At 44.8% G+C, this 26,918-nt stretch overlaps 2 protein-coding genes across 2 annotated transcripts; one reads left to right on the plus strand and one right to left on the minus strand.

Annotated features, from left to right (window-relative positions):
* Positions 1–1,381: 1,381 nt before the first annotated feature.
* glmna (glomulin, FKBP associated protein a) lies at positions 1,382–11,265 on the minus strand. The gene is made up of 19 exons (XM_064341794.1): positions 11,130–11,265; positions 10,182–10,256; positions 9,966–10,091; positions 9,490–9,603; positions 8,881–8,989; positions 8,328–8,586; positions 7,724–7,826; positions 7,132–7,313; positions 6,672–6,725; positions 5,827–5,857; positions 5,318–5,407; positions 5,086–5,127; positions 4,875–4,948; positions 4,164–4,248; positions 3,381–3,490; positions 2,710–2,773; positions 2,472–2,607; positions 2,102–2,184; positions 1,382–1,867 (listed from the first exon to the last, which is right to left on the minus strand). The coding sequence occupies exons 1-19, from the start codon at positions 11,160–11,162 to the stop codon at positions 1,784–1,786; spliced, it is 1,854 nt and encodes a 617-aa protein (XP_064197864.1). The 5' UTR covers positions 11,163–11,265; the 3' UTR covers positions 1,382–1,783.
* On the plus strand, positions 11,195–24,681 carry rpap2 (RNA polymerase II associated protein 2). The gene is made up of 12 exons (XM_064341793.1): positions 11,195–11,324; positions 11,579–11,636; positions 11,973–12,087; positions 12,423–12,521; positions 12,644–12,709; positions 12,966–13,054; positions 13,225–13,260; positions 13,630–14,779; positions 16,060–16,154; positions 16,608–16,685; positions 17,760–17,828; positions 24,333–24,681. Exons 1-12 carry the CDS (start codon positions 11,270–11,272, stop codon positions 24,475–24,477), a joined length of 2,055 nt encoding a protein of 684 aa, XP_064197863.1. The 5' UTR covers positions 11,195–11,269; the 3' UTR covers positions 24,478–24,681.
* The last annotated feature ends 2,237 nt before the right edge of the window (positions 24,682–26,918 follow it).

Raw genomic sequence — 26,918 nt, forward strand, 5'->3', positions numbered from 1 at the left:
TTTTTTTTTAAACCTTATGATAAATTCCGTGGTTAATGTCACAGTCTGGCCGTTATCTTCTTACAGTACTGCTGCTGTCATCAAAAAACGAAAATAAATTCTCTCAGTGACCAAAAACCCTTGCCACAAAAGCTAGTTGTATACCTATAGGCTACAGTTTGAACCTCAGCTATGTATGCAGTTAGCTGACTATGTCCAGGAGTCTTCCATGCTTGGAAAACCGGCTTCACGCATGCAGGTTTGAGTCGGCCAGATTTCCTCTGGTTACTGCATATGAGCCGCCATGGCAAATTAATAAAAGTCTGGCTCTTCCCACCAGCCTGTTCAATCAGGAACAGGAAGTCCAGCCACAGGAAATGCAGCATTTAATAATAGGATCAAAGCATCGTGGAAAATTGCAACAAATGCAATAAATTTAAACAAATTTCCTGCGTTCTGTTCATCAAAACTAGATCTGAGTACATCCACCCCATCTAATTTAACAGCAACTGAAAACTAGTAACAACAAAAAAAAGTACAACAGAAGGAAATTTAATATATCAATTATATCTGCCTTCCCCCGCTTCTAATTACCTAGCTCCTTCCTAATTACCCCTTCATACACATACTGAAATATTGGAACAAAAACTACAATAGTGATTGCAGAGGAAGACGATATGCAACAGGGAAAAATCCCCATACAATAAATGGATGTGGCTGCATTCTAATATTGTGACCTGCTCTCACATTACCAGGCAACCAGCAATTACTTGTACTAACATTCCCTAAAGGGTTTCACCAGGGAGAGAGAAAGGATGGGGGGGGGGAGATATTGTGAAGTCACATGATCACATTTTATTTTGGGTACTTTTCTGACAGGAAACTAGGAGCTGCTGAACAATATTACTGAAAGCTTGGCAGCGATCTCCCAGCTACTGGTGGTGTAACATCACGATTCACTCACTGCCATGATGACAGCCTACATTCTGCAGCTTTGTTCTTGCTTTAGGGGGGGTGGGGGGGTATGGTGGGCTGAGTTATTTCTGTGTTTAGATGCATAGACAGCGTGGCTACATGCTTGCTATGTTTCGGACAAAATGCTACAATTTATCTATACGAAGGTGCTCTGTTTGACTGTAAATATACAACCATACCCAGAAAGGGATGCCACTGTTATGTAATGGAAAGGTGTAAATCGATAATTCAGTAACATAAAAATGTTTTTATACTCGCACTGAGAATAGCCTCTTAGTGAAACACATATCCATCAAATTCAGGCCTTCTTAGATGAACTGCCAAAATCAGAATATCATCATACTCACAATGATGCCTGAAAGTTGTTTTTCAGACATGGAGTTTTGCGGGTATTGATCTTTCAGGACTGAAGGAACGGTTCACACAATCTGGTTAGAAAGGCTTTATTTAAAACCTTCTTTTTTTACCCAGTATAAAAACTGAGCAGCTCCTCCGGGCACCATGCAAACCCAAACGAGGGGGGAAGAAAAAGCGATAACAATTCTCTCTGTTTTTAACACAATCTAACGGCCATTTCAAGCACTGATGGAGTTTACTTAAACTTTTTAAAGTAGAAAAGAACGTCACAAGAACCACACTCTTCTTCCCTTTGATCTGTCTTTCATAAATACTAATATTGTGTCAATCATACATAATACTACAAAGCCAACGGGAAAAGAGGAGGAGGAAGAGGAGGAGGAAGAGTGCGGGGGGTAATGGAGGGTGTGGGAGGGGGTAAAAAAAGAGCAGCTATGCGAGGATTGAGCCACGTCTCCCTGCCGGTTTTGGGTCACACTTTCGTCTCGACGATTTCCTCGATTCGGACGAGGACGCTCTCCATCAGGTCAAACGTGCACAAGGCCGAGTGCAGCACCTGGGACAGGAAAAGCAGTTTGGGGTTATCGGCGCCGGGACCCCCTGCCCCTCGCGCCCCTCATGACTGGGCCCCGCCCCCCTCGCGGCAGGGCTCGTCAGATTCCCCCTGCTCGCCACCAGCACAGACGCGGCCCGTCTGATAAAGCGCACACAGGAAGTGACATGAACGCGTGGGCGTGGGACCGTTTGATAAAGCGCACAGACAGGAAGTGACACAAGCCGGAACTCTCACCTGAATCTGCATCTCAGGGGTCATGTTGGGCAGCTTCTCGTTCCCCACCGTCACGCTGCATGCGGGCGCGCTTTCCTTCAGCTCTGCAACCCCAGCAAACGCATTACATGCACAGAACACACAAAGAGACAAACACATTAAATGCAGACTTTTCACAGGACTTTCACTTTCAGAACCTGGATTTTTACACCTATGCAAATGCCAAGACTTTGAATAACCGGTCAACAGAGGTGACCAATCTCCACTGTCTAAAAGATCTAAGTGGAAATGAGTGGAAAACTGCATGAGATGCTACATGCACTGAGATGTACTCCAGAAGCAAACCCTGAAGCCTGTGTCCAGGCTGGTGTGTGTGCGTGCCGTGTCTCACCCTTGACTTTGACCTTCCTGTTATCCCTGGTGCTCTTGAGCTCCGCCTCGTAGTGAGCCTTGGACATGTTGAGGCCCAGGCGCAGCGGCTTCAGGTAGTAGTCCTCGATCTTGTACAGCTCCGTCCAGATCCCCGTCTACAGACAGCCGGGGCGGGTTCACATAGGGGTGAGCTTCAGGGCCGGGGGGCACGGATCTGAATATCAGCGGGATCGACAGGGCCTCACAGGCCTGCTCACCTCGTTCTCGCACTCTTTGTCCCGGATCAGCAGGTAGCGCAGCAGATTGAGGGACTCCATGACCCTGGAGAGCACAGCGGCAGACAGGAATGTCCACGAGTGTCCTTTACAGACAGGATGTCTGGATTCAATTAACAACAGTCCATAACTGCTACTTACAATTAAATGGTAAATATTTATTCTAAAAGACAAAGAAATATCGTCATCGTCAATGCCTGGTCCAAAACGTTGCGTTGCAATTTTGGTGTGCAGATTTTTTTTTTTTTCCTTTTTGGAGAGTACCTCTTCTATCCTGCACCTGAACCCGACTCATTACATTACATTACGGCATTTAGGAGCCTATCCGAGACTACACTTAAGCATTTTACATTGTATCCATTTATACAGCTGTATTATGAAGCAATCGGTTAAGTACCTTGCTCAAGGGTACAAGATGTCTTTCCGGGAATCGAACCACGACCTGGTTAAAGCCAGTTCCTACCCACGTGCCACTGTCCAGTCGACTAGCTGATGTGCACAGTAATATCTTTTCTTCGTATAAATATTTTTAAATGTCAGATTACGAGTATGGTATGGCGCAGCAGGTATGTGATCCAGCAGGTTTCATGTCTGTGGGGCATATCCCGCACCTGTACAGCACGGAGAGTCGCTGGGGGGGGGGGGGAGCTCACCTGTCCAGGCCCTGCAGGAGGTCAGTCTCGGGCCCCTGGGGGAGACAGAGCACCAGACGCAGCAGGGGTAGCAGGTGGGTCCCCAGGAACCAGGCGTTCCCGTTCCCCGGCTGCAGAAAGGCACGACCGCTCAAACACAACCAGAGAACACAAACGAGGGCTCCCGGACACCGTTTCCCAGCATGCCTGAAGCTCGCTCCTGCTACAAGCTGCACCAACACTTCCATTTTAAAAAAATAACGGACATATTCGATTCGATGTGTGTGTGCTACTGCCCCGCGCGGTGCAGACACGGATAAAATTATACATATTCTCATTTATTTGATCTAAAAAAAGCTGATTTTTGTACTTTCATTTCAAATCATGAATTATTAATGAATGAATAAATCTGCAGCCCACGGTATATATGTTTGTTCAGCATAACTATTTGAAGTCATTTTAAAGCCAGTCCTGAAATACAGAAAAATGCTTGACAGTACAAATCAAGCAAAGCACAGAAATTGGGGGGTAAAAAAATGCCTGACACCCCCATTTTCTCTTTGCCTTTGAAGGGCATCTACTGTACAGCTGTACTTGACTATAAAAAAAGTCTTAATTGCAATACAAACCATGGATATACTATGTATATCTCTGGTGCATTGAATTCATTTTATGTTGATTAACTGAATGAGAAACAGGATACTTCAGTAATTAGCCAAAAGTATTATACCCATTAAGACATATTGACGGTCATAAAAAAAGTCCTTATCTCCTGCTAATAATGTTTTAAGGATTGCTTTTTACCTTTAATGCATAGTCGATTTGGTTTCTGATATTCTTAACGATGTAGCCCTCTACACCTGCGTGGTTGCTGGTCTTCAGCATGCACCTACGACAAGAAAGATTTAGCACTAGCGAAAGACTCAACAGGATTCCAGCATAACCGGGATTCTATTTTCTGAGCCGCATCTGATTAAACACAGAGAGAAGGAACATCTGCACGCTCAAATGCGTGACTGCATTAATCAACCCAATCTCAACCCAACAAAATGAATTTAAAGCATACAAGCAATAAAACTACAGGACTACAAAACCTGTCAAAAAAAAACACCATAGACGGTTTGCATACAGTATCTATTTTGAGTTGGAATAATGCTTCAGTTGCGCTTGGATGAATAACCGTGACATCGGCATAGCAATAGTTCACGTGCACATCATGAAAATGAGAATTTTCTCACAGTTCAAAATTACCACCAAAATCGTGGTGAATTGTCAAAGACGGAACTGAAACACACCGTCAGAAACAGGCAGTAGGCCTAAAGATAAGAGATATAAACCACTTTGTCCTACGAGTATCAAAGGATGCCAAATAATTTTGGACATGTCGTTGGCTCTCTCAGCAGTGTCCACAGAAAATATTTACGAGGTAATACAGGAAAGTTACGATTATATGCAGGAAAGATCAGAGCCCTGAAGCCGTGAAGTTGTATCAAGACAGCCCGGAAAACCGCTCACCTGAAGAATTTGTGCTTGGCCTCTGTGCCAAATTTATCTATGCTTAACTGGAACACGGCTAGCCCTCTAGCCCTCTGCCAACAAAAGGAAGCAGGTATTACAACCAAGACAATCAAACCCGCTTTAAAACCCCATATAACGCGTGATTTGCGGTTAAGCAACAGCAACGGTGACTTACTGGGGAAGGGTAGGGTTAGCATTATGTACGTACCAAATGCTGTATTGGACACAGAGTCATAACTTTCACCAAGTTCTGAAACAAAACACAAATAAAATTTAAAAAAAAAAACTATTCGCCACTGGAAAGATATGAGACTTTTACAAGCGCTGGATTTACAGGGGAACTTCCCCAGAATTCAGCGTTATTGTGTTTTATTGGTCCCGAGTGCTCGCGCAGAACCGTAAAGGTGTGATAGATTTGACAGTTCGGACGCGTTTCCCACCTGCGGGACACTGAAAAAGCTCTTCAGCTCGAGGAGCTCCACTGCCAGGCTGCCGTCCTCCACCCTCACTAGACTTTTCTCATACAGGTCCTAAACAGGAGAGAGACGCAAACATAGATGCATGAAGTTTCTGAATTAAAGTTACTTATCAGCATGCATACAATCTGAAACACCCAAGTCCCCTATTGCCAATAAACATTTATTAATTAATCTTCCAAGGGCGATCTAATTTGGTATGTGCTTACTGCATGAACATCTCGGGGGTTCGTTTTTATTATAATATAAAATATAAAAACATTTTGCTTTTTCCCATAGAACTCAAATAAATTCCAAGCTCCATTAGCAAACGCATGATAAAAACTTAATTACATGTTAAAATACTATTAATTCCCCCCCCCCAAATAGTCCTGGGTGTACATAAATACTGTTTGAATATCCCAAAAGTTGGGCCTAATAAAATCAAGCGCAAAGCATAATGGGTAAAAACAGTGCGTGTGGGGTGGCCTTACCAGACCCTTGGCCAAGTACGACTCCTCTTTTCTGTCAAAGGGAAAGAGCACAAAAGACACTTCATCTTCCTCCTCTAGCACATTTATTGGGGGAAAGGGAAATAACTGCACGTTCGTTTATAGATGTCCAATAAGTCACTTTACCCAAAGGTGTCATGCGCTGTGAAAGCGGCCTTTGGATTTCATTAAGCTACAAACCTCCTAAGACAAAGAACCACTTGGATCTGGTGGACAAATTACAAACCCCCTCCCAACTAATTCTATACTACGATACACTGAGCCTGGAAGCACATCACTCTGTGTAGACAACAGTGGCATCTACCTCAGTGTAGGTTGTTAAATACTATTTGTACATAGCAACAGCAAATAGGTTAGGGCTGGGCGATGTGCCACAACAATAATTATCAAAAGAAATAACAGTCTTCGCCACCATATAGTGCATTATGATTCGTTGGACCAAGCCACTGTGATGTCACCCACTGACTCTAAATGGGCTTGGTAAAAAGTGTTTTGAAGCCTGGGAAATGCAGTTTGTGGGCGCCGCCATGTTGTACAAAAAGCCAGAGACTGCGCAGCAGGGAAAGGGGGGGGCCCTTATATGGGCATGAAGCCCGGTCGTCCACTAAGCATGTGAGAAACAGTGACTCGGCAGTGACGCAAACTGTCCCCGATTCGTCCACAAAACACTGCAGCCTGTTATGCCTTAATCACTGTTAAAATTGATTTGTGAAAGTATTTCCATGACAACCAGGTGAATCTTCTGTAATGTGAATTTGTATTCAGAACAAGCATCTTTTATTACATCTGCTCAATGCGTGTAAGGGAAATGGTCAGGGTCAACAAACCTGCTCAGCAAAATGTTGACATGCTCCATATTGGACTGAAGGACAAACACAGGGCTGGGGAAGAAAGAAATGAAAACATTCTCTTCAAGACCTACTTCACCTCCTCAGTGCCATGAGTTCTCTCATTTCTTATAAAGAAGGCAAAGGGAATGCATCCGCAGAAGCTTCTCTTACGACCTTGACTAATCAGCAAACTGGAAAATCCAATGACTCATCTCTAGTCATCAAATCACAGAAGAGCTGCTTTGCATTTAGGTATCTATGTACCACGTGAAAATAAACCAGAGAGAATGTGATTGGTTGATAAATATCAAAGATTTCCCTTCTCAAGATATTTACTTGATACTGCCACAAATCGCTATGTCCAATTCAGGCTTCAGTTATACACATTTAATGGTGATTTTACTACACTGAGAAGCAGACCACATTTCCCAGCGTGCTCTGTAAGGCCTTGCCGTACCTGAAGATTGCGGGGAAAGTCTCCATACCGATGTGCTGGACGAAGAGCAGGTAAGCCAGGCAGGCCAGGGAGTCTTTAGGGTACCTGACGTCCTCCTCCAAGAAGCCTGGCTCCTCCTTCTTCTTCAGGAGGTGACGGAAGAGGAGGTCAGGCAGGCATTCTCCTATCCTCCGCAGAATTGCCTTGAGTCGAGAACAAAGATGTTACAGGGGTTGAGATCAGGATGACTGAATCCCGCATCCACTGTGGGCAGAACAGTATTCTTCCCATACATGCGAGTGCTGCTTCACTTTAACTCCACAACAGCGTGGGCTTTAACATCCTGTGTACACACATCCATGGTTTCCTTGGCATGAGAAGGGTCTTTGGTGCACCCCATCACTGGGCTTGTGCTAGCAATAGCAGTCGCACATAGGGTCATCCCCCATCGTTTGCATTGAACCATTTCCCCCTTTTTTTTTTTCACTATTCCGCTTCGGTGCTTGCAAATTATATTTATTTTTGTGTTGGCACACGCCAAACAATTCTCTACACAGAAATAAACCCAGTATGTGAGCCAGGTTTAATCCAATCACACCGCATCAGGCCTTACCAGGATCTCCACAGCAAAGTTCGACAGAGGGGCGTTTTCCGGCACTTCCGGATCGTTCTTCAGCTGGGCCTGCAGCAGCGGCTCATTCAGGCTCTTCATGCAGCTGCAAACAGCACACACACACACACACACAGAGAGAACAGAGAAGAGTTCTCACTACCTCACTGCTGCCACCAGTCCTGCAGCCTGGACTGAAATGCAGCCCTCATAACGGCCATCATTACTCCCATTCCCTACAATGCCAATAGGCCATTAACTCTGGAATGGCGCAAGGCAGGCATTATGCTCAAGCCCTGCATGCCATTTCTGCACAGTAAAAGGGAGCTTCCTCATTTAAAAGGTGCAGCGGTTGCTCTCCATCAGTCATCTTTTAGCCATCAACTGCATTCATTAGGCGAACGCTCAGCACATTAGGCCTCCATCCTGCTTATCAATCAGCTCCTCACAACAACTGATTGGTAAGCAGTATGGACAGAGGTGGAAAGTCCAGGGATCTGAAAGTCCAGCTGTGTTTTTCTTCCACCCATGAAGGTACGAAGCTAAAAAAACGGTGTTACGACACTAACGCCAGTGTAGAGGGTCAAGCAGGCGCACCGTCACCTACAACTTGAGCAGCTCGCTCCTGAGCTCGTCGTCCGGGGCGACGGGGGTGGCGGTGGCGACGGCAGCCAGGTCCCTCTCCACCTCCTCCACGAACGGGCGGGCGAAGCCCAGCAGGGCGGTGCAGCAGCGGCACAGCCCGTACGCGTCCTCCTCCTCCAGCGCCTCGGTGTACGGCACGGGCAGCCTGGACACCTGGGCCAGCAGCGTGGAGAGGGCCATGCCCACTGAGGAGGCCTTCTTACTGCCCAGCTTCAGCAGCACTGAGAGGAAGGGGAGGGGAGGGGAGGGGAGGGGAGGACAAGTCAGCGAGGTGATGTTCCATTCGTCGACACTGGGGGGCGCCAAACACTCAATGAAGCAAGTCTGGTCCAAATTAGCCATCAGGAATATTATCTGTTTATATATTTCTTGGTTCAAACTTGAGGCTGGTACTCCTGTTCTAATTAGGGTCAATATTTGAGCGGGAACTTGCAATTCTTGAACAGCAGAGACCAGCAAAAATTGCAATTTTTGTGTCAAAGTAGTGTATGCCATCATTCAGCTGCGACACTCACCTGTCTGCAGGGGCTGTAGGAGAAGGCAGATGGTCTCTGAGATAGTGTCGGGGTGCGCTTCTTCCACTTGCTCCAGCAAACCAATTAGCAGCTCTTTGGCACTGCACACCTGACCCAAATCAAAGGCAGTTTAACACGCATGGCATACTGACCTGGTGGATCAGTATTAATCAGTTTGGTTCAACATAATTTTATAGTACCAGTTCAAAAACTAATCACAGTAGCATAGTTCAGAGACGAGAGTTAGCATGCTGTGAACATCCTGAATTCAAAATTACCCCCGGATAACCAATAAGAATGCAATTAGTGCCCCCTGCTGGAGACATTGGTCCATTTCTCTTGTTGTGCAGAGGGGCCGGCAAGGGCCATGGACCAAAACCCACAGTAGAATTACCACCCATTACAACGGCACAACTAAATTGTTTCCCTATTTCCCCAATGTTTAACATGTAGTCCATAAGAATTAATTAACATACTTATCCCATGCACGAATCTCTTACGAAGTCTCAGTAGTTACCACCACACAATATGTAAGTGGAGGTACACCCATTCCTTCAGACCTGGTGGGAGATTTCATGCAGACAAGGTAAATCACTGAGAGTTTCTGACCTCCAGTAAGTGAGTGAGGATGGCCAGGCAGTGAGGAAGACTCTCCTCCTCCTTCTTCAGAAGCACCCTCACCAGAGGGCCCAGAAGATTCCATCCCATGCTCCTCACAATGGCCTGCATGACACAGCACAGATTAACATGCCATACAGTACCTCTTCTGCGCACAGTTGAGTGGGGAGGTGCTGGATAGGTGACGACAGTAGAGCAGTTTTGTCACCATCAATACAGCAGCATAGTGTAACAGTTAGCAACCATGTATCTATTTGGGCGGCCTATATAACAAACATGCAGACACACATTTACTCGTTTACACACATGTTGCTTCTACCTCATTAACTAATAGCCAAGTCTTCCTTGAAGCCTGGGTCACAAACCAGTTGTACAGGAAAAAGGCATGCTGACACACTGAAGCACCACAGAAGGGGGATGTCACGAAGCAGCCATGCCAAAGTCTTCATCCTCTCCCTCAGACTTACCTTGCTCTTCTCATCTGTGATGATGTCCAGCAGCTGCCTGCTGTCACCCTGCTCAATGCAGGCTCGCCCTGCAGTCTGGAACAGGTCATAGTCCTCTGGCTTGAAGCTGTCGTCCTGGACAACCTGCTGCTCGGACAGAGGGCAATGGAGGACACCCGTACTGTTACTTCTGCAGGTCTCTGAGGAGGCACACCTCACTTTTGTCTTATTACTTACACATCTCTGGACCATGTCATTGAGCTGGTCTAAAGCCATCCTTGGTGAGTCCACTCCAAGACCGTTCCTCATAACCTGCAGGGTTGTGACATGGAATTGTTATGGCATACATGGTACACCATGTACATTATTAAACCCGGGTCTATCCATTATTTGTAATATCATTTTCAAGAGCATCAGTGATTATATCAGTTGAAATCAAGCTAATGATACAGCACCGTCTCTTCAGATTCCTTTATCGTTAGCTGGGTAGACAGCCTTGTGTAAATCCCTTTGCTAGTCAGCCAGCTAATGTGCTGGAATAATAGGATTTAACCAGAGGACTGCCCTGGGCTGCTTCATCAGAACTGTCCTAACAACGGTAAGCCCTTAAGACGAAGACATTTCGCGAATGTTGTCTTACAGCAATGATAACATCATTACTGGGATAGCTGATTCGCGTAATCAATGTTAGCTGCTTAAATAAGCGCAGTGCTGTGTTAAATGGGCTGCTGTGTTACAGAACTGAACAAACAGCAAACTCACTCAGAGATACAATGCAGTAAGTGCCTGCTAGCAAGGTGCCAAGTGCAATTAGAGATTAGTTAGCTAGCATTAGTTATTTAGCCATCTATCTTTTGAGGTAAGAGTTTCTGGTTATATGTTGAATCATTTGTATATTAAACAAAATAAAATATTTTCCAAGGTGTCGTCAATCAAACAAACAAGCAAGCAAACGCTGAGAATATATTACTAGAAAGCTGACGATTTCGTTAGCTTCATTCAGGCTGAATCAGTGAACTCCGTATGAAATGGCTACTGTTAGCTATCTAACCTTTGCGTTTTAAAATTACACCGCGCCAGCATGCTGAAAAACACATTTTTGAATGGCTTTTGCTCCCTTTGATGTGATGCCTGACAAAATAAAAAAGACTAAGAGCAAAGTAGCTAGCTAGATAGCGTACTTACATCTTTCTCCCAAGCAGTAGCAGCGCGTGTCATTTATTTAGGAAGCTTTTAAGATTTGTTCTTAGTTGCTTGCCGTAGACTTATTACGTCACGGGTTAAATGTGACTCAAGAAGCGACAGTGAAACAAACAGAAGCAAGCATGATGGAAGGTGGACAGAAACGAAGCGGTCGTTCCCCAAGATCTGGGAAAAAGGGTTGGTTCTGTTGAAATGCACTTACACCGCGATTGTCAATGTGTGAAGTACCGACAAATCTAAATATACAAGTTAGCCAGCTGGTTAGCTGGCTAGCCAAGAGTCAGTTAGCTTGTATTAACTTCCTTACCTAGGCAGCTAACCTCATCCAAGAATAAGTTCTAGTTCTAAATTTTCTAGCTGACCATCTATCATATGCGTGTAAGTTCAGTTTTCATAGTATGTCCTTTTTTTATTTCCTTTCTTTTTTCTAGTTTCTTTCGCAGGGGAAAAGGCACTGAAAGCCCAGACAGCCTTGGAAGCTGCCAAAAAGTATGTACTTGAAACCTCAGTGGTACCAAATAAAAAACGTTAATTTCCAACCAAACTTTTTTTTAGCTGGCACATAATCATCTGACATCATTCGTTCCATGCAGACAATTGGATATCACTCTTTGGCCGTGTTATTTACATTGCATTGCACTATACAGACTTCTACGGACATTTGTACGTAGGCTACAATCCATTTATACAGTGGATATTTAGGAAATCATTTCCAGTTAAGTACCTTGCTCAAGAGTACAATGGCAGCACCCCTTGAAGGATTTAAAGCCCAGTTCCCTAACCAGTATACTACATCGGTGCCCCATTCTATTTACTGTCTTTTAGGAAGGAGGCCTTGAAGGAAACTCTATGGAAGAGGTTTGAGTTTGACCAGAGAGCTGTGTGCATCGTGGAGCGTCTCTTAGAGGATGATGTGACAGACGACTTCCTCATCGACTGTGTAGGTTTTAACTGTGTGAAAGTGTAAGCCATCACACGTCATGCTCGCTTTCTTTTTCTTGCATCCATAGGAAACTACAGGGATATTAATAGTGGGTGGGTTATGATGAGCAGGAGTCACAGGGAGTTTTTCCTTGCCACTGTTGCTTTAGGCTTGCTCCTGTGGGGGTTTAGGCCAGGGTTGTCTGTGAAGCGTATTGTGACAATTGCTGTGAAATACGTTATATAAATAAAATTTGATTGATTGATTGATATGCCTGCTCAGTATTATTATATAAATCAATGAGTGTGTTTGTGAATTTCAGTAAAACACATAAACCTATATTCTTATTGTAGGCCAGGTTTATTACCCCGTCCAACTACCAAGATGCAGTTGAGGAGAGATGCATTGTGAAAATGTGTGGATATCCTGTTTGCCCGAACAAACTTGGCAGCGTAAGTCTTCAACAAAGTCATAGTGATACAACTGGCTTATTACTTTGGAAAATGAATGTAGACTGAGCAAAGTAATGTTTTTTTTTTTTATCCACGCCTGATTTTCATCTGTATTTTCACAGGTGCCCAAGCAACAGTTTAAAATTTCAACTAAAACCAATAAAGTGTACGATATCACAGAGCGAAAGGTAAGATGTTTTTAAAACTTTGCGGATTGCGTCATTATGATATCTACTAGAAATTTTGCAATTGCACAGAAATTTTATGATTTTATTTTTCAACATCACGTTTCTCCATAAAAGTGCATGGTGAGATGTCCAGATATGAGACTGTACAGTGGCATCAGATGCCCAGGGATGAAAGTGCAAAGAGACCTGTTTTCCTCCTGATAGCAACAGGGCTGTTTTTCTGTGGTCCCGATAAAACGCCTCTCTTCTGTTCCAGTGCTTCTGCAGTAATTTCTGCTACAAAGCATCAAAGCACTTTGAGGTGCAGATTTCCACGACACCTCTCTGGTTGCGAGAGGAAGAAAGGTAATGGACCTTAAGAGGAGAGATCCTCTGTGAATGACACATTATATGCACATTCACGTGCTCATCACAACTTTTATTACCTGTATGTGTGTCTATGTATGATTCCATATATATGGTTTGTGCTTTAAATACCTATGTCATTTATGTGCTTGTTTCCACTTTAAATTTAGGCCACCTGATGTCAAGTTGTTAAAGAAAGGAGAGAGGTATGGATGTGTTTTTGCTGTTTGTGATCATTAATTATGATTGTATCACAAGTACTTTTAGATGGTGGTCATGATTCGCCTCAAACATATCCTACCTTTCTGTGCTTTTGGCTGCGTTCCCCTTGCAGCAGTAGAACGGCCCTACAGTTATGATTGCGCATTCAAAATGGGGGAATGAAGGAAAATGGGAATCTAATATAAGTCGTAATATTTAAAAATGCTTTTGTGTGGTTGTTCTATATTAGGTTGTGTTAAAACCAGCTATTTACCAGCATATAATGCAGACTTTTATGTCCCTGGCCTGTATCTGTTTATATTTGTGAGTGTCACACTCTGTTAGCAAATATAGACTGAACGTTCTGTGTCCAGTGGCATCTCAGGAGAGGAGGTGAAAATCTCAGTCCAGCCAATCAGGGAATCGGAGATCGAGAACCCCGAGCCTGCAGAGTCGGCGCACCCCATGCACCTGTCTGCCAGTGGGACTGAAAGCGAGGGCAGCGACCAGGAGCAGGACTTTGTGTCCAGCGTAGTGACCGGAGGAGGGGCGGGGCCTAAGAGCAGGACGGGGATCCTAAAACACAGGGGGGAGAGGGAGAGTAACACCGCTGCTGTGCACACGGGTGAGAGAGACCGAGAGAAGGATACAGGGACAGCGCAGGACCGCTCTGCGGAGACGACCGGGAACAAGAACGGCGACAAACAGCTGGAGCGAGACGAGCGCACGGGCGGGAACGAACCACAGCGGCCTGCCGCAGAGGCGGATGGAGACGGCAGCTGCACGCGTGCAGTAGCGGACAGGCCCGAGCAGGCCGTGCAGGCTGTTGCAGACCTACTGAGCGCGTGCGGGATAGAGGAGAGGCGCATGAGTGCGGTAGCAGACAGGCCTGAGCAGCCCGTGGAGGCTGCCGCAGACCTACTGAGCGCGTGCGGGATAGAGGAGAGGGGCACGCGTGTGGTAGCGGACAGGCCTAAGCAGCCCGTGGAGGCTGCTGCAGACCTACTGAGCGCGTGCGCGATAGAGGAGAGGGGCACGTGTGCGGTAGCGGACAGGCCTGAGCGGGGTAGTGGCGCGGAGAGGAGCACCGGTGACCGCGCGCCCACCCCGGCTCTGAACGTCACCCAGGTGGGCATGAGCAGGAGGGGGGCGGCCGAGCTGAGGAGCCTGCTCAACGCCCGTGGGAAAGACCCGGCCGCCGCCCTCAGGGCTGGCCTGCTGGAACGCCTGAGCAAAACGCTGAGGGAGTGGAGGACGGAGGAGACGCTGCGGCTCCTGCACGGGCCTGCGTACAAGCCCCGGGATGAAGAGGAGGAGGAGGAGGAACTGGACGAGGATGACCTGGAGGTCGGCGTGGAGGTCCCGGCGTCCCAGGTCCAGTCCGGAGGGGGGCAGGGGAAGCCCTCGGCTGCTGTCCCAGACTACAAAACCCTGCACAGGGAGACAGAACTGCTCAGCCTGAGGGTGCAGGAGTTCTACAGAGGATCCTCTGTACTGCCGGAGGAGAAGAACACTGATCCTGAGGTAAGCAGTGCTTGCTCTGATTTACCGCAGGGATATTCCAGTGAGCAGCACTCATGGTGTAGTGGGGCGAGTAAGACCAACACAATGATTAAGAACCGGCACTGAAGTCAAAGTAACACTGACAGTCATTCAGAACAGAGACACTGGGGTCAGTAACAATGACGTTCTTTCAGAAAAGACACTGGGGTCAGTAACACTGGTACTCATACAGTACAGTGGTACTGAGGTCAGTAACACTGATGCTCATACAGAACAGAGACGCTGGGGTCAGTAACACTAACAATCGTACAGAGTGGGACTAGAGAGCTGGACAGGTGACCTGCTGCTGTCCACCATCCCAGCACAGGATCAGGGAGGTCAGGGATGTCATAGCCTGTCTCATTATGCAGATTTCACTGTGGTCGTCACCGAAACACTCAACGTTTTCCTCAAAATAAACTCGGGGAGTGAAAAATCGAATTCATCTGGCTTTCTGTGCAGTCGTGTTGCTCAGGCTCCTTACTAAGTGCAGTAGATGGTATCTTGGACTTCTGAACCCTTCATAGATCTGCTTAGCCTTTTTCAGGAGTTGTAATGTATGCTGGAGTCCTCAAGAGGGCACTGTTTATTTATAATTTGAGAAGTATGTTTTGTTTGTTGCCAATACTGTGATTACAGACATTGAATATGTTTTACAGTTTTTTGTGTGAAAATCATGCCATGAGGCTGCTGTTGGGTTCAGGTCCTAAGAGACCGTTCTGATGCAGTTCTTACCTTGACGTGACTCAATGAAGTGAATATATTGATTGGAAAAATGGTCAAAAAATGTTTTCTTGCTATGGTTTGAAGTGATTAAATACTTTTTTTTTTTTTTTAAACAATTACTTGCTTTAATCATGCTTAAACATAAGAATGAAAAATGGTGTATTTGGTGGATAAGATCATCGCCTCTCGCTCCTGGCCTGTTCCCCAGAGCAGCCTGACACTTGAGAGGATTGTCTGAGATCAGTGACGGACGGTGTCATGGAACCGGGCCCTCCAGCCAGCATGTCTGTCGCGCTGGCAGTCACCTAAAACCCCGTGTTCTCCGTCTCCACGCGGTGTCAGAGCCACACTGGCCCCCCCGGGGTCCTTAATAAACTGTCCTGCAGACTTCTGGAGGCTGCACAAAAGTGCCCTCTTAAAGACTGCCCTGGAACATTCTCTGGAAAAAATAATGCAGTGGTCATATTTTTAAAAAATGTGATTTAACATTTATGCTGTTCTTTTTTTTACATCTTCTTTCTCTGTGTTCTGCGCAGGACCCTAGTGGCTGGGATCCCGCCCTCCCATTGGTGGATTCTCACGCCCAGCTCTTGATCCAGAAGCGCATTGTTTCAGAGAAGCTCAACAGAAGGTATATGTGCAGTATCGGCTCTCAAGCGAAGCAAGGAAATAGAATCATTAGAACTGGCTATGTCCATTAAAAAGATAAACTTATTTAGCACAAGAGCTGAGAGAGCATACTGGAGGGTATTGTATTATGATCTTGGGTCAAATTTAAGTGCAATTCCTAATTGGCAACAATGATTCTAGAATGTCCTTTCTGGACTTTTTCCGTGTGTTCATCTGAGAACAGTTTTTTAGGTTAAAAGAATATTATGCCCATCAGTGTCTGTAAATAAATACTATGGTAAAGTGACACATTCATTTGTTTTTAAAAAGTTCTGCAAGCAAACAGCTCTGTAGCTCTAATGCAACTGCTTGTGACTGGCAACTGCTTATTGATCTCTCATCTTTGAAATTGCACATAGTATGTTTTGGAAATGTCTGAAATTGTTTTGTTGTCCTTTTTGTGTCCCCCCCCAAGCTTAAGGGACATTGTGGGACCCCTGCAACTGACCATGAATGACATCACTGATATCAATAACCTGATCAGGACATTCAGGTGAATTGTGTGTCTGAATCATGTCACTGTTTCAGTCATTTGTGGCGCTTGCAGTTAATTTCCTTTACAAAGCTGTGTGGTAGACGCACAAGGAGGGTGTGAATTTCTTATGATTAAATATTCAGTCTGTTTACTGGAAATGTACTGTTTCGTTTTTTTTGTTTGCAATGAATTGTTGGTAAAATACGCCCTTTAAAGAAACAGCACCCACTGGAGTAGTCTTCCTGGCACCTCAATCCTACTGGTCATTTGTGGTTATTTGTTGACCTTAGAACACTTGGAGGAGGATGCTAAATTCATCTTTCTCACAAAAGTTAATTTTCCTGCTGAATCACTCATATAATAAGCATGCTTTTTTTTCCCCAACATTTTATGCATTTTCAGTGTTGGCAGCTAAGAATAATATTTAAAACATAGGCTATAAGGCTTCAGCAGGGAAAAGCCCAGATAAGTGTTTTATTGCGTATCTATGACCCGTTTGTCTCGCGTTTGGAACTCCCGATCATGCATGCTATGTAATGCCGCGAGGGCTGTAATATGAAGTATAAATATTTCTCAAACAATGGCCCCACGAGTTCCACGTAATAAATAAAGATTTATGGTGGCTGTTGGTCTCAACTGGAGTTTGAGGCGCAACAGCCGGAGGTGGGCACCGTTCCGGCTGCAGAACGACGCAGGGCCGTGATTGGCTGGGCCTAACAGGCAGGAAACTGCACACCGCTCTACCGCTGATTTACTGTGGGTGTGATTGCGAGCACCCCTTACCATTCGAACACTCAGATTGAACCCGTTTCCTGCTATTATTCGCTGTTCAAATCCACTAAATCTGTGCTCTACTCTTGACAACAAATACTCAAATGCATTTTGGGGTTGCAGACATTTTGTTGACTTGGTTACACTTGAGGCTGTGATGACTTGTGCAGCATTTGAATAGTTGATATAATAAATGCATAATTATAATTAAACACAACTCTGAGAAGTTGTCATGGTAATATTATGCAGTTCTGATTAAATGGTAAGGCACAACATTCTGTTGTTAGAGTATTAAAACATTTTTCTTAATTTCTCTTGCAGGTTTACAAATGCTAACATTATCCACAAGAGCCCAGAGTGGACTCTGATTGCTGTGGTTCTGCTGTCAGTGTGAGTACTGCCCCACTGGTGATGCATTCACTAATGAAACCCCACCGCTTTCCCCATCTTGATGAGCAAAAACCAGCTTGTTTTCATTTCCATTAATAATGCAAATGTTGGAAGTGCTTACCACTGTATCCATATCACAATACAGTATCGGTTGCAGGATTATTCCAGGGTTTGTGTGCGTATATCTGTCTACGTATAGCCGTCATACCGTCTCTGGTACGGAGTAAGGTTTGTTCAGTCATTGATCGGACCCTGCGCCTGAGCACGGTAGAAGAGTGCGTTCAGGCCGCGAGGGTCTGCGGAAGCACTCGCCTCTGTTCAAGCCTCCGAGATTTAGCCGCTTTGTTTCAGAAGCTGAACTGAGGTGCGCCTCCTCCTGAGCTCCTCTCACAAAGACGTGACCGTGAGCTCAAGCTCGTTCCGTGCGAACACTGAACCGTCCCACACGTGCACAGAGGCTGGTGTGGACTGTCAGTAACTGAGCTGCGCTACTCGCTAGAGGCTTAAAAATAGGACAGGACTTCCTGTTTTTCTGACTGCATTTGTTGTTTACATCTCCCCCTGTTTAGTCATCCTTGTCCAGTTTGAGTTTTAAGTTTCAGAATTCACAATCTAACCCTGACTAGTTAAATTAAGTACGACGGTTAAATTCTTAACGAGGGCAGTCTGCCCTGTGTCAGCTTGCTTTTATCATTGTTTTTACTCCCAAGGCGTGAGCGGATGTACCGGATTGTTAGAGACACGGCGTAGCCTTTAGTAACTCTTTAGCCTGGATTCACCCAGCTTTTTTTGCGTCAAATGAAAACGTCCGTTTGGCAGCAGATTCAGCAATCGCCAAAATTAAGTTTATGACCGGGCAGAAATACTTTCATTCTTTGTCAGACGTCCAGATGAAATACAGGCCGGGGAGGGGAGGCTTTCCAGCGAGATGCAATATAATGAACAGAGTAAAGATCAATAAAGTAAAATATTGCACAGAGTCACTTAAACTGGTCTGCTCAGAGATAAATGCCTGTGCTGCCTGTGAATGTAATCTCAGGCCACAAAGCATTCATCGTTTTTAAAGTCATTTTTTGTACTGCTCTGTCTAATCCCAGAGACGTGTAGGGCTAGGCAAACTATCTGAAAATGAATCAACATAAACATTCTGCTTTCTTAATTCTTCTAAAGCTTTTGCAGCAGGAAGCTGTGAGATGTGTGAATAATAGACTATCACCAAATCTCAGAGACCTTCATGTTTCACTCTAAAATTGGACCAAAATCAGAAGTTCTGCCAGTATTTTAAATGGAAACTAGCCTGAGGTTCTCAGCAATTCTAACACCGTTCTATAAAGTCTGTGCATCAAGCTACACAGTTCAGTCCAGTGCCTGATGTTCAACTGTTTAACTGCTGCACACCTAGCGACGGTGTCCCAGTATAATGTAACATAACGTAGCAATGACAAGAACAGTGCATTCGGCCCAACAATGCTAGCCATTTCCCTAACATAATTGTACCTAGTGCTCTGATTACCTACAGGCTAGATGGTATCTAGAATGTACTTACCCATAAGCTGATCTTTGGGCTGGTCAACATGTTTTTTTAGTACGTGACAATATTTCGCTGAGCGCGAGTGAAAGTATGCGACAGATGGGTTCTGGAGCAGCCGAGACGCGTGTCCTCTGTTGTCGGGGAACAGGATTGAGGAAATCTGGGAGCTTTGCTTTCTCTCTGCGATCCACCCTCTGCAAACTCATCCATCGTTTAAAGATTTACCACGGGCCCGAGGAAGCCTAAAGCAAATATTAGTTTTTGGTTTTTTTTTTTATTCGGTGTTTATAGTTTTGTTTTTCCTAATTTTACGGCGAGCCGGATTTCAAGGAAAATGCGTTGCCCTGTGAGGCTTATCTTTCGCTGCCCTTGGGACCCAGAGCACCATAAACGCCGTGATGCTAAGCTCCAGGGTAGTCGTTTCACAGCTATCCAACAGAGAACTCTTGATTATTAGCAAGAGAGCATCTGAGAAATGGTTATTTACTTTATGAGAATGTATGGGTTCCGTTGTATTATGTCGTTCAGATGAGTCCTATATGCCATTAAGGCTTTGCTCATATTCTTTGAAGCCAGGGGGTACAGTATTAATTGGGGGGGGGTGTTCATTTCCTTTAGCGTGTGTAAGTAAACACTCTGCCTCTTTCATTTTACCAGAATGAGTCGATCGCTTGTGCGTCTGTGTGAAAGTGTTTGCAGAGATTAAAAATGCAGCCCCATCGCGCCTCGTTTTGTGGGGGGGGGGGGGGTCAAGCGCTGGTGTCAAAGAAACTGCCGACACAGAGTCTGATGCGGGAAGTGGAGCAGGAAGTGTTTAATCACAAAACATCAGCGCCCCAGCGCAGAGGGTGGAGGAGGAGGGGCGGGTGGGGGTGGGAGGGGGGGAGGGGGGCTGTGTGGGAACGAGCCCCAGGGGGGAGGAAGGCGGGGGTCAGGGGTCACACCGCAGTGTTTGAGCTGCAGCAGACGGCAGGTGCGCCTCCCAGGTCTATTAAAGCAGGGCGGCGCGGCGCGGCTGGGCCGGCGCTGCGGAGTTCCGTGCTGCTCCTGTGTGTGCAAACAAGGGCCCGGCTCTTATCAGGGCCCGATTGCCCCGCGCGCCTGGGGCCGGGGCTGCCGCTGCCGCCCTCCATGGGAAAATCTCCACCTGAGGGCCCTTTACAGCCCCGCTTCAGGGCGCCGGCCTTCCTGCCTCAGCCACGGACCTGCCCCCGAACAGGCCAGAGCTCACTGCTGAGCGTGCCAGCGGCGGGGTAATCAACCGTAGCATCGCTGAGGGGGGCGGGAGGGAGGCTTTCCGCCGCCCCGACACGCGTCGCCGTCTCCTGTCCACGGTCCGACACCTACACCACGTGCGTCCGCCACGCAGGGGCTGCAGTCCACCAGTGCAGCAGCTGCAGCTGCAGCAGCAGCAGCGCAGGCCGCGTGGTGGACTGCAGCGTGAGGCGAAACAGTGACCGACTGCGCAGAGCTTCAGACGACGCGCATGCTAGTCTGCACTTTGCCATGATTTATGAAGGAGGCTGCAGTGAAGAGCCAGGCCTTCGAGCATGGCTGGGGTTTCCAAAATGGTCGGAAGATACCGTTATGACGCTGTGTGCTTAATTTTGAGTAACCCATTGCAGCAAGTATTGTGGAGGGGGGTTTCTTTTCCTCTCTCTCTCTCTTTGAATATTTTTCATTTGGTCACTGCAAAACATGACATGAAGAACAAATATAATACTTAAATTCAACAGAATTAAACCATTTCCTCACTTTATTACAAAAGTGTAGCACTTTGAATGTCCCTTTTATCTTCACTAGAGTAGGTTTTTTTTGAAGGTTCCTTAGAACTAGCGATCCTCAGGAATGTGAATCTAACCGCATTGCTATAATATTTACACACACCACTGCTGCTATGCCATTGTAAATTCAGGAGACTGTTCACCTGGTTTGCTGAGTCAACAAATACCTAAACTGCTCATTTATTAATGTGTTTGTGTCAGCTATCAGGGTTTTTTTCCCCAGTTACAGCATTGCAATAAAGACGCTGTAAAGACGTACTTGAGATTTTTTTTTTTTTCTAGTTATTCCTGACGTATGATTGTAGAAAATGTTCACGAAGTCAATCAAATCCCCGTCCAAGTTGTGACAGAATTCGGCTCTTCCTGATCCCTTGAGGAAAACCGAAAACATTTTTTTCTCTCGGCTCGGGGATGAGCGGTTCCTGACTTGTGTAAAACGGGCTTCATCACTGCCTGTACTACCCAAGAGCTACACTGTTCTTACCAGCCTCCACTACCAGTCACCCAACCCTTCAGCTGCCATGTCTTTCAGCTACCACATGACCCACAGCCACCTCTGCATTGTTAAAAAGGGTGTTATGGACTCCTCTTTATAATGCTTGATATAGTCAATGGCCCTGAAGAGGAATGCCAAATTTTATTCCTCTTCTGTAATGTTCCATGAAACTTTACTGAAATATTTTTTTAATGGTTGGCTTTGAACTGAAATCCTACTCAGTCCCTTCTGAGTGGCTCATCCTATGACGTTCTGTGCTGCCGTTGCCTTTGATTTGATTTCAGATGGCCAGTAGTTTGTGTGTCCGTTATAGGCATTGCGTGAAACGATGATTTTACCACTGCAGATGATTACCGAGGCTATCATGCTCGATTGCCTGTTAAACACTTTAATAGCTTGGTTTGTCGTATTATAGTGGACACGGACCTGGGTCAAAAAGCCGTTTCTGGTAACGAGGCTTGTCCGTTTCACTGGCGAAAGACTCCGCTCGCCGTTTCGCCCGCGTCGGCTCCCGTTATCGTTATTTTGTTCCCCTCTTTCTCTCCGGTTTCCTGCAGGACTCATGAATAATTTGCGCATGAGCCCTGGTCTGTCTGACGGCAGATGTGCAGTTGGCTTTGCGCTCTTTTGTTCAGAGCAGGTGAATAATGTATAGAGCTGCGCAATGGCAGCGCACGTCCCGTCCCTTCAGAGATCCCTTCCCACCCTCACCCCCACCCCTTTTCACCGGCAGTCCAGAGAGGTCCTCACGATGAGACGTATTTAATTATTCTGCAGCCTCAGTGGTGGGTATAGGTTTAATTGTACAAAAGGGAGCGCTTTGTCCCTTGAGTAGTTTCCCGTAATATGTGAATATCTAAGTCCACAGTGTCTAAACTACACACTTGTTACACTTAGCCAGTTACACACAATGATTCTAGTTCACAGTTTTGTTTCAGTGTAAATTGCATTGGCAGTAAATATGGTACTGTTAGGTTATAGCAATATTCCCAGCTGCTGTTGGCTCCATTTGAAAAGTACACTGAATGGACACACTTGCTTAAATTGCTCTGTGTTAGGTAGTCTGCTAAATCCCTAAATGTTATGTAATGTATAGGAAACCATATCCTTTGGTTTTTTGGGAGAAGCTGAAGGCTCCCCAGGGAGTATTCTGTGTAAAGTTGCTTACTCCTTCATGCTTTCTAGTTGCCATAACAACAGCATTAATTCATACATGTGTAAATTAAAGGAATATTATATAGTAAACATCTTTTTTTAAATATAATGTTTCAGTTATTTCTCCAGATTTTAATCACCAGTCACTGATGCACTCAGATTTGTGTACGGAGCACTGCTGCTATAGCTGTGCTTAGATGCACAGGACTTGTTTTACCCAAATCATTCATTTCCATGATTTAAATATACGATGAACAAATATCATATAATGTATCAGTATTTGCCCAAGCGTGCAGCTCCTTTGACTATTAAGTCTATTTACTTTGAATCACCTCAGTCCTTCAGTTTTGTAGATTGATGTAACTTGGTCAGTGAAAAGACTGGTGCCTGCAGCATAACACATACTGACAGGAGAAGTTGTCCACATGTGACTAAGACCGGTGTGCATGTAAGGATTTTATAACGCATGTACACGTGCTTCCCCCACACCCCAAAAGCATTTTTTTATTATTATTTTATTTTAATTTTTTTGCACTTGGAACCAAACACTTAACGGCGCTTCTTCTCGTGGATTTTTATGTATCATCAGGCAAGGTGCAGATTTGGCGTTAGCAGGCGTTGTGATTTAGGGGGTTGTTAGTACCACGGGAACACGCCGCACTTCAGCCCCAGCTCAACTCTTCTCGTAAGCGCTGTGATTATAAAACACCGGGCTGCTGTGCTCGTCTTTATCCGACGCTGTGGGTTTTATTCACATAGCACGCGCAATTGCGCGGTTGCACTTTGTCCTACATTTGCATTACTTGAACTTTCACCACACGTTGGAAATGTTGCCTTCTTTTTCTAAAACGGCTTCGTCGCGCAAATAAATCATCTCCTCACAACGACTGGTCGCCTTTGTGCGAAATCCGACATTTAGCAAATTATAAATAAACAATGTGCTTGCGTGCAATCTGTTGGCGGCTTGAGGGGCTGGCAGGTACAATGGTGCCGTGCTTACCCAGTCCTGTTTGCCAGATGTTGTGGGTCCTTGATTGAAGCCAGCAAAGTTTGTCTTATCTGCGAAACCACAGTCAGATATGTATGTGTGTGATTTTTTTATTTTATTTTTTTGTATCAAATGACGTTAGGTTATTAAGAGCGTTTAGAAAATGTATTTTGACCAAAGGGTAGCATGATGTTACACGAGTGTAATATTTGATCTTAATAACCTACTGCTAAAACCGTATAAATACTTTATAAATAAAATTGCACATTTAAAGTAAATAGGATCATATTAAATTGCCTGTACAGAGTCACCGTTTTGTGCATCCTCCATAATCTTTATCACTGGCTTTAACACAGAGAAGGCGGTTTCTGTAAGTCCGGGCACTTATCACAGGGAGAGCATGTTTATGTAGAGTATGGACACAGCTCTGTTGCAGCTTATCTGGGGTACATATTAAGATGGTACTCTATATTTTTACACATTGTGTGTGTGTGTGTGTTTCATTTATAGGCTATGTTGAGATGTCATGGATGCGCTCTGTCTGTTCCAGGTTGTCAGACGTAATCCCGCTATTGCAGCAGTCACTGGAGAGGCCCTCCTCAATACAGTACATATCCACACTCATGGGAGGGCTGATGCTCACAGATCGGGACCTTCAGAGCCTCGTGCAGCTCTTCAGAGTCCCGGCCAACTGAGAAGAGAACTCGGCAGGAACCTCCGTCACCGCTCTGTCACGTGAAATCAACCTCACCAGAGAACTGGATCAAGCTATAGGCTACACTTGTGAGGAACTTGGTTTCATCTGCGAAATTCTACATTAACCCCATCAAAACTGTCTTTTTAATAAAATGTGTTGTCATATTGCATCGTGAATCACATAAATCAAGTTGTTCTTTAAACCGTTGCTTTAACATTTTTTCAGGATGGGTCTGTATGGGAATAGTCAAATCATACCTGCCGAACGTGACGCTCTGAGCTGGTTATTTTAATGTGGGCCTATCCAGTCAGAAAGTTATTTATTTGTTATTCTTTCTTTTTTTGCGTTAATTTGAGCCTACTCGTTGCATGTGTTTTGGTGCGGCGTGTTATTTCTATTTTTTTCTCTGTTGACTTGGAACAAACGCGACGTTCTGGACCGATTTATTCAGTTCTTTCAATTCCACTTTGTCCGCTGATTTTGGGCTGGGATTACGCCAAGAAATTAGACTTGTGACTCGTGCTTCTCTCTCTTTCGCCGGAGGGGCCTTTGATAACAGGTTTAACATCTTTGGCGTGAAGTAAAACCTATCCAACTGTTTAAAAAAAAAACGGCATTGTTCTATTTGCACCGTGTTTGGTAAAAAATAAGGCGCTGCCCGTGTGTTGAAAGTAAAAACAGAGGAGCCATTTTCAGCCCTGTGGGATGGGAGTGCTGCTATAATTAGGCTATGTTTAGAGGAACTGTATTTGCGACGTGGGGAGACGTTATTGTCAATACAGCCACCGCTACACGCAGGTTTCGTGACCTCAGATTTTTCTTATTATTTCCCCGTCAGGGTCTATAATAGAGCTATTGTTAAATTTTCAGTTCCCTCGAGACCTTTAAATGCATTTCTTACGAATGGAAGAGTTTAGAACTATGAAGACCCTCTGAGAAAGGCTGAGTTTTTGTTGTGTGGTTTGGGGCAGCGGAGTGGCTAATTCATAAAGCTAATTCTAAAGCATAGGCTACTGCCCGGGACATTTTGCCTTTTAAATTCCCTCAAATTTTAGTGAACCCACCAGACATCGCAGCTCAGACATGTAATTGTCAATGATTTTAAAATAATAAAATAAGACCGATATCAATAGGTCTATATAGGCTAGGTGACCAGAGGACTATGTTATGTATGTTGTTGTCATTCATTTACCGTGATGAATGGAAAATACTAGCCAATAGATTAAAATTCGTAGATTATACGGAGCAATTTTTAACAATAAATAAAATTATTTAAAAAATGTTTTAAAAACTATACCGGGCGAATCTTATAGCTACGGATCTGTTAAGAAGTGGTGAAAAACCTCGAGTAGCGTAATGTCTATGAAGTGATTTCACTTTATGTTTTTTTTTTTTTTTCTCCCTGAGACGTCATCCAACCAGAAGCAACTAATTATGCATCATGGAACACGAGGTTATTGGCTTAAATCCTTGGGCTGTCCATCAGTATAAATACGTGGTAGCTATTGTGTTATCAAGAAGTAAAAGCAGAAATGCATGATTCAATTAAAATAGCCGTTACAGAAGTTTGGATATAGGGAATATCCATGCATAAATATGCATTGATGGAGCAGAGATATAATCAATGTAGCTAATCTGTTCAATAGGATAATGAAGAAATAAATCAGTACTTCGTGAAAGTTAGTCATCCAGATCCGCCCTTTAAACAACCATCAACCACATGCTTTCCAATATATAAAAACGACAAAGGTTGTCAATGTTTGTTTACGAAATGGTGCAATAAAGGTGACGTTGGGTCTCCGCTTCCTTTAGGTTACAATAGACGCATGTTACACAATTGATTTACAAGCTTTGGTGTCTGAAAATATTTGGTTGGGACCAGATGTTTTGCGTGAGCGGATGGAGAACTCGCATTGTAAGTGATTTTGGTGAATGTGGTAACATTATATTGAACTGTCATTAAAAGGGATGAGTTTCTAAACATTTTATCTTAATTTACCGTATAATTTATCTGGGTTGTTTATGGTTAAGTCGTGTTTATGGTTAATTCCCTGTTGGAGACAGGGAAAACAAACGAATTCATGTGATAATTTAAATCTATAAAAATCCCAACCGCTAACTTGCGTCACACTGTTTATCCCACCTAGGCTACGCTTTGCTTTGTTTTTGTCAGTTTCTATAGTGTTTTGTCTTTCATGTGTATTCCTGTGGCTATATTTGAGGCCATTCAACCGTTGATGATAGAAAACTCAGCCTTTTCGAGGTTCACTCTTCAATGAGAGCGCCGCAACCTTTTGCTATTTTGTACTTAGAGTGGTAGCTATACCAAATGGCTCGCTAGAGGTTGCATTAAAAATTAATATCTGAAACAAAGGTGTACGGTCATAGTTCTCTTTACCTGGTTTATGTTACCTCGATAAACAAAGGCTATAGAAATGA

This window comes from Anguilla rostrata, chromosome 6 (genome assembly GCF_018555375.3).
Source record: "Anguilla rostrata isolate EN2019 chromosome 6, ASM1855537v3, whole genome shotgun sequence".
Taxonomy (NCBI): Eukaryota; Metazoa; Chordata; class Actinopteri; order Anguilliformes; family Anguillidae; genus Anguilla; species Anguilla rostrata.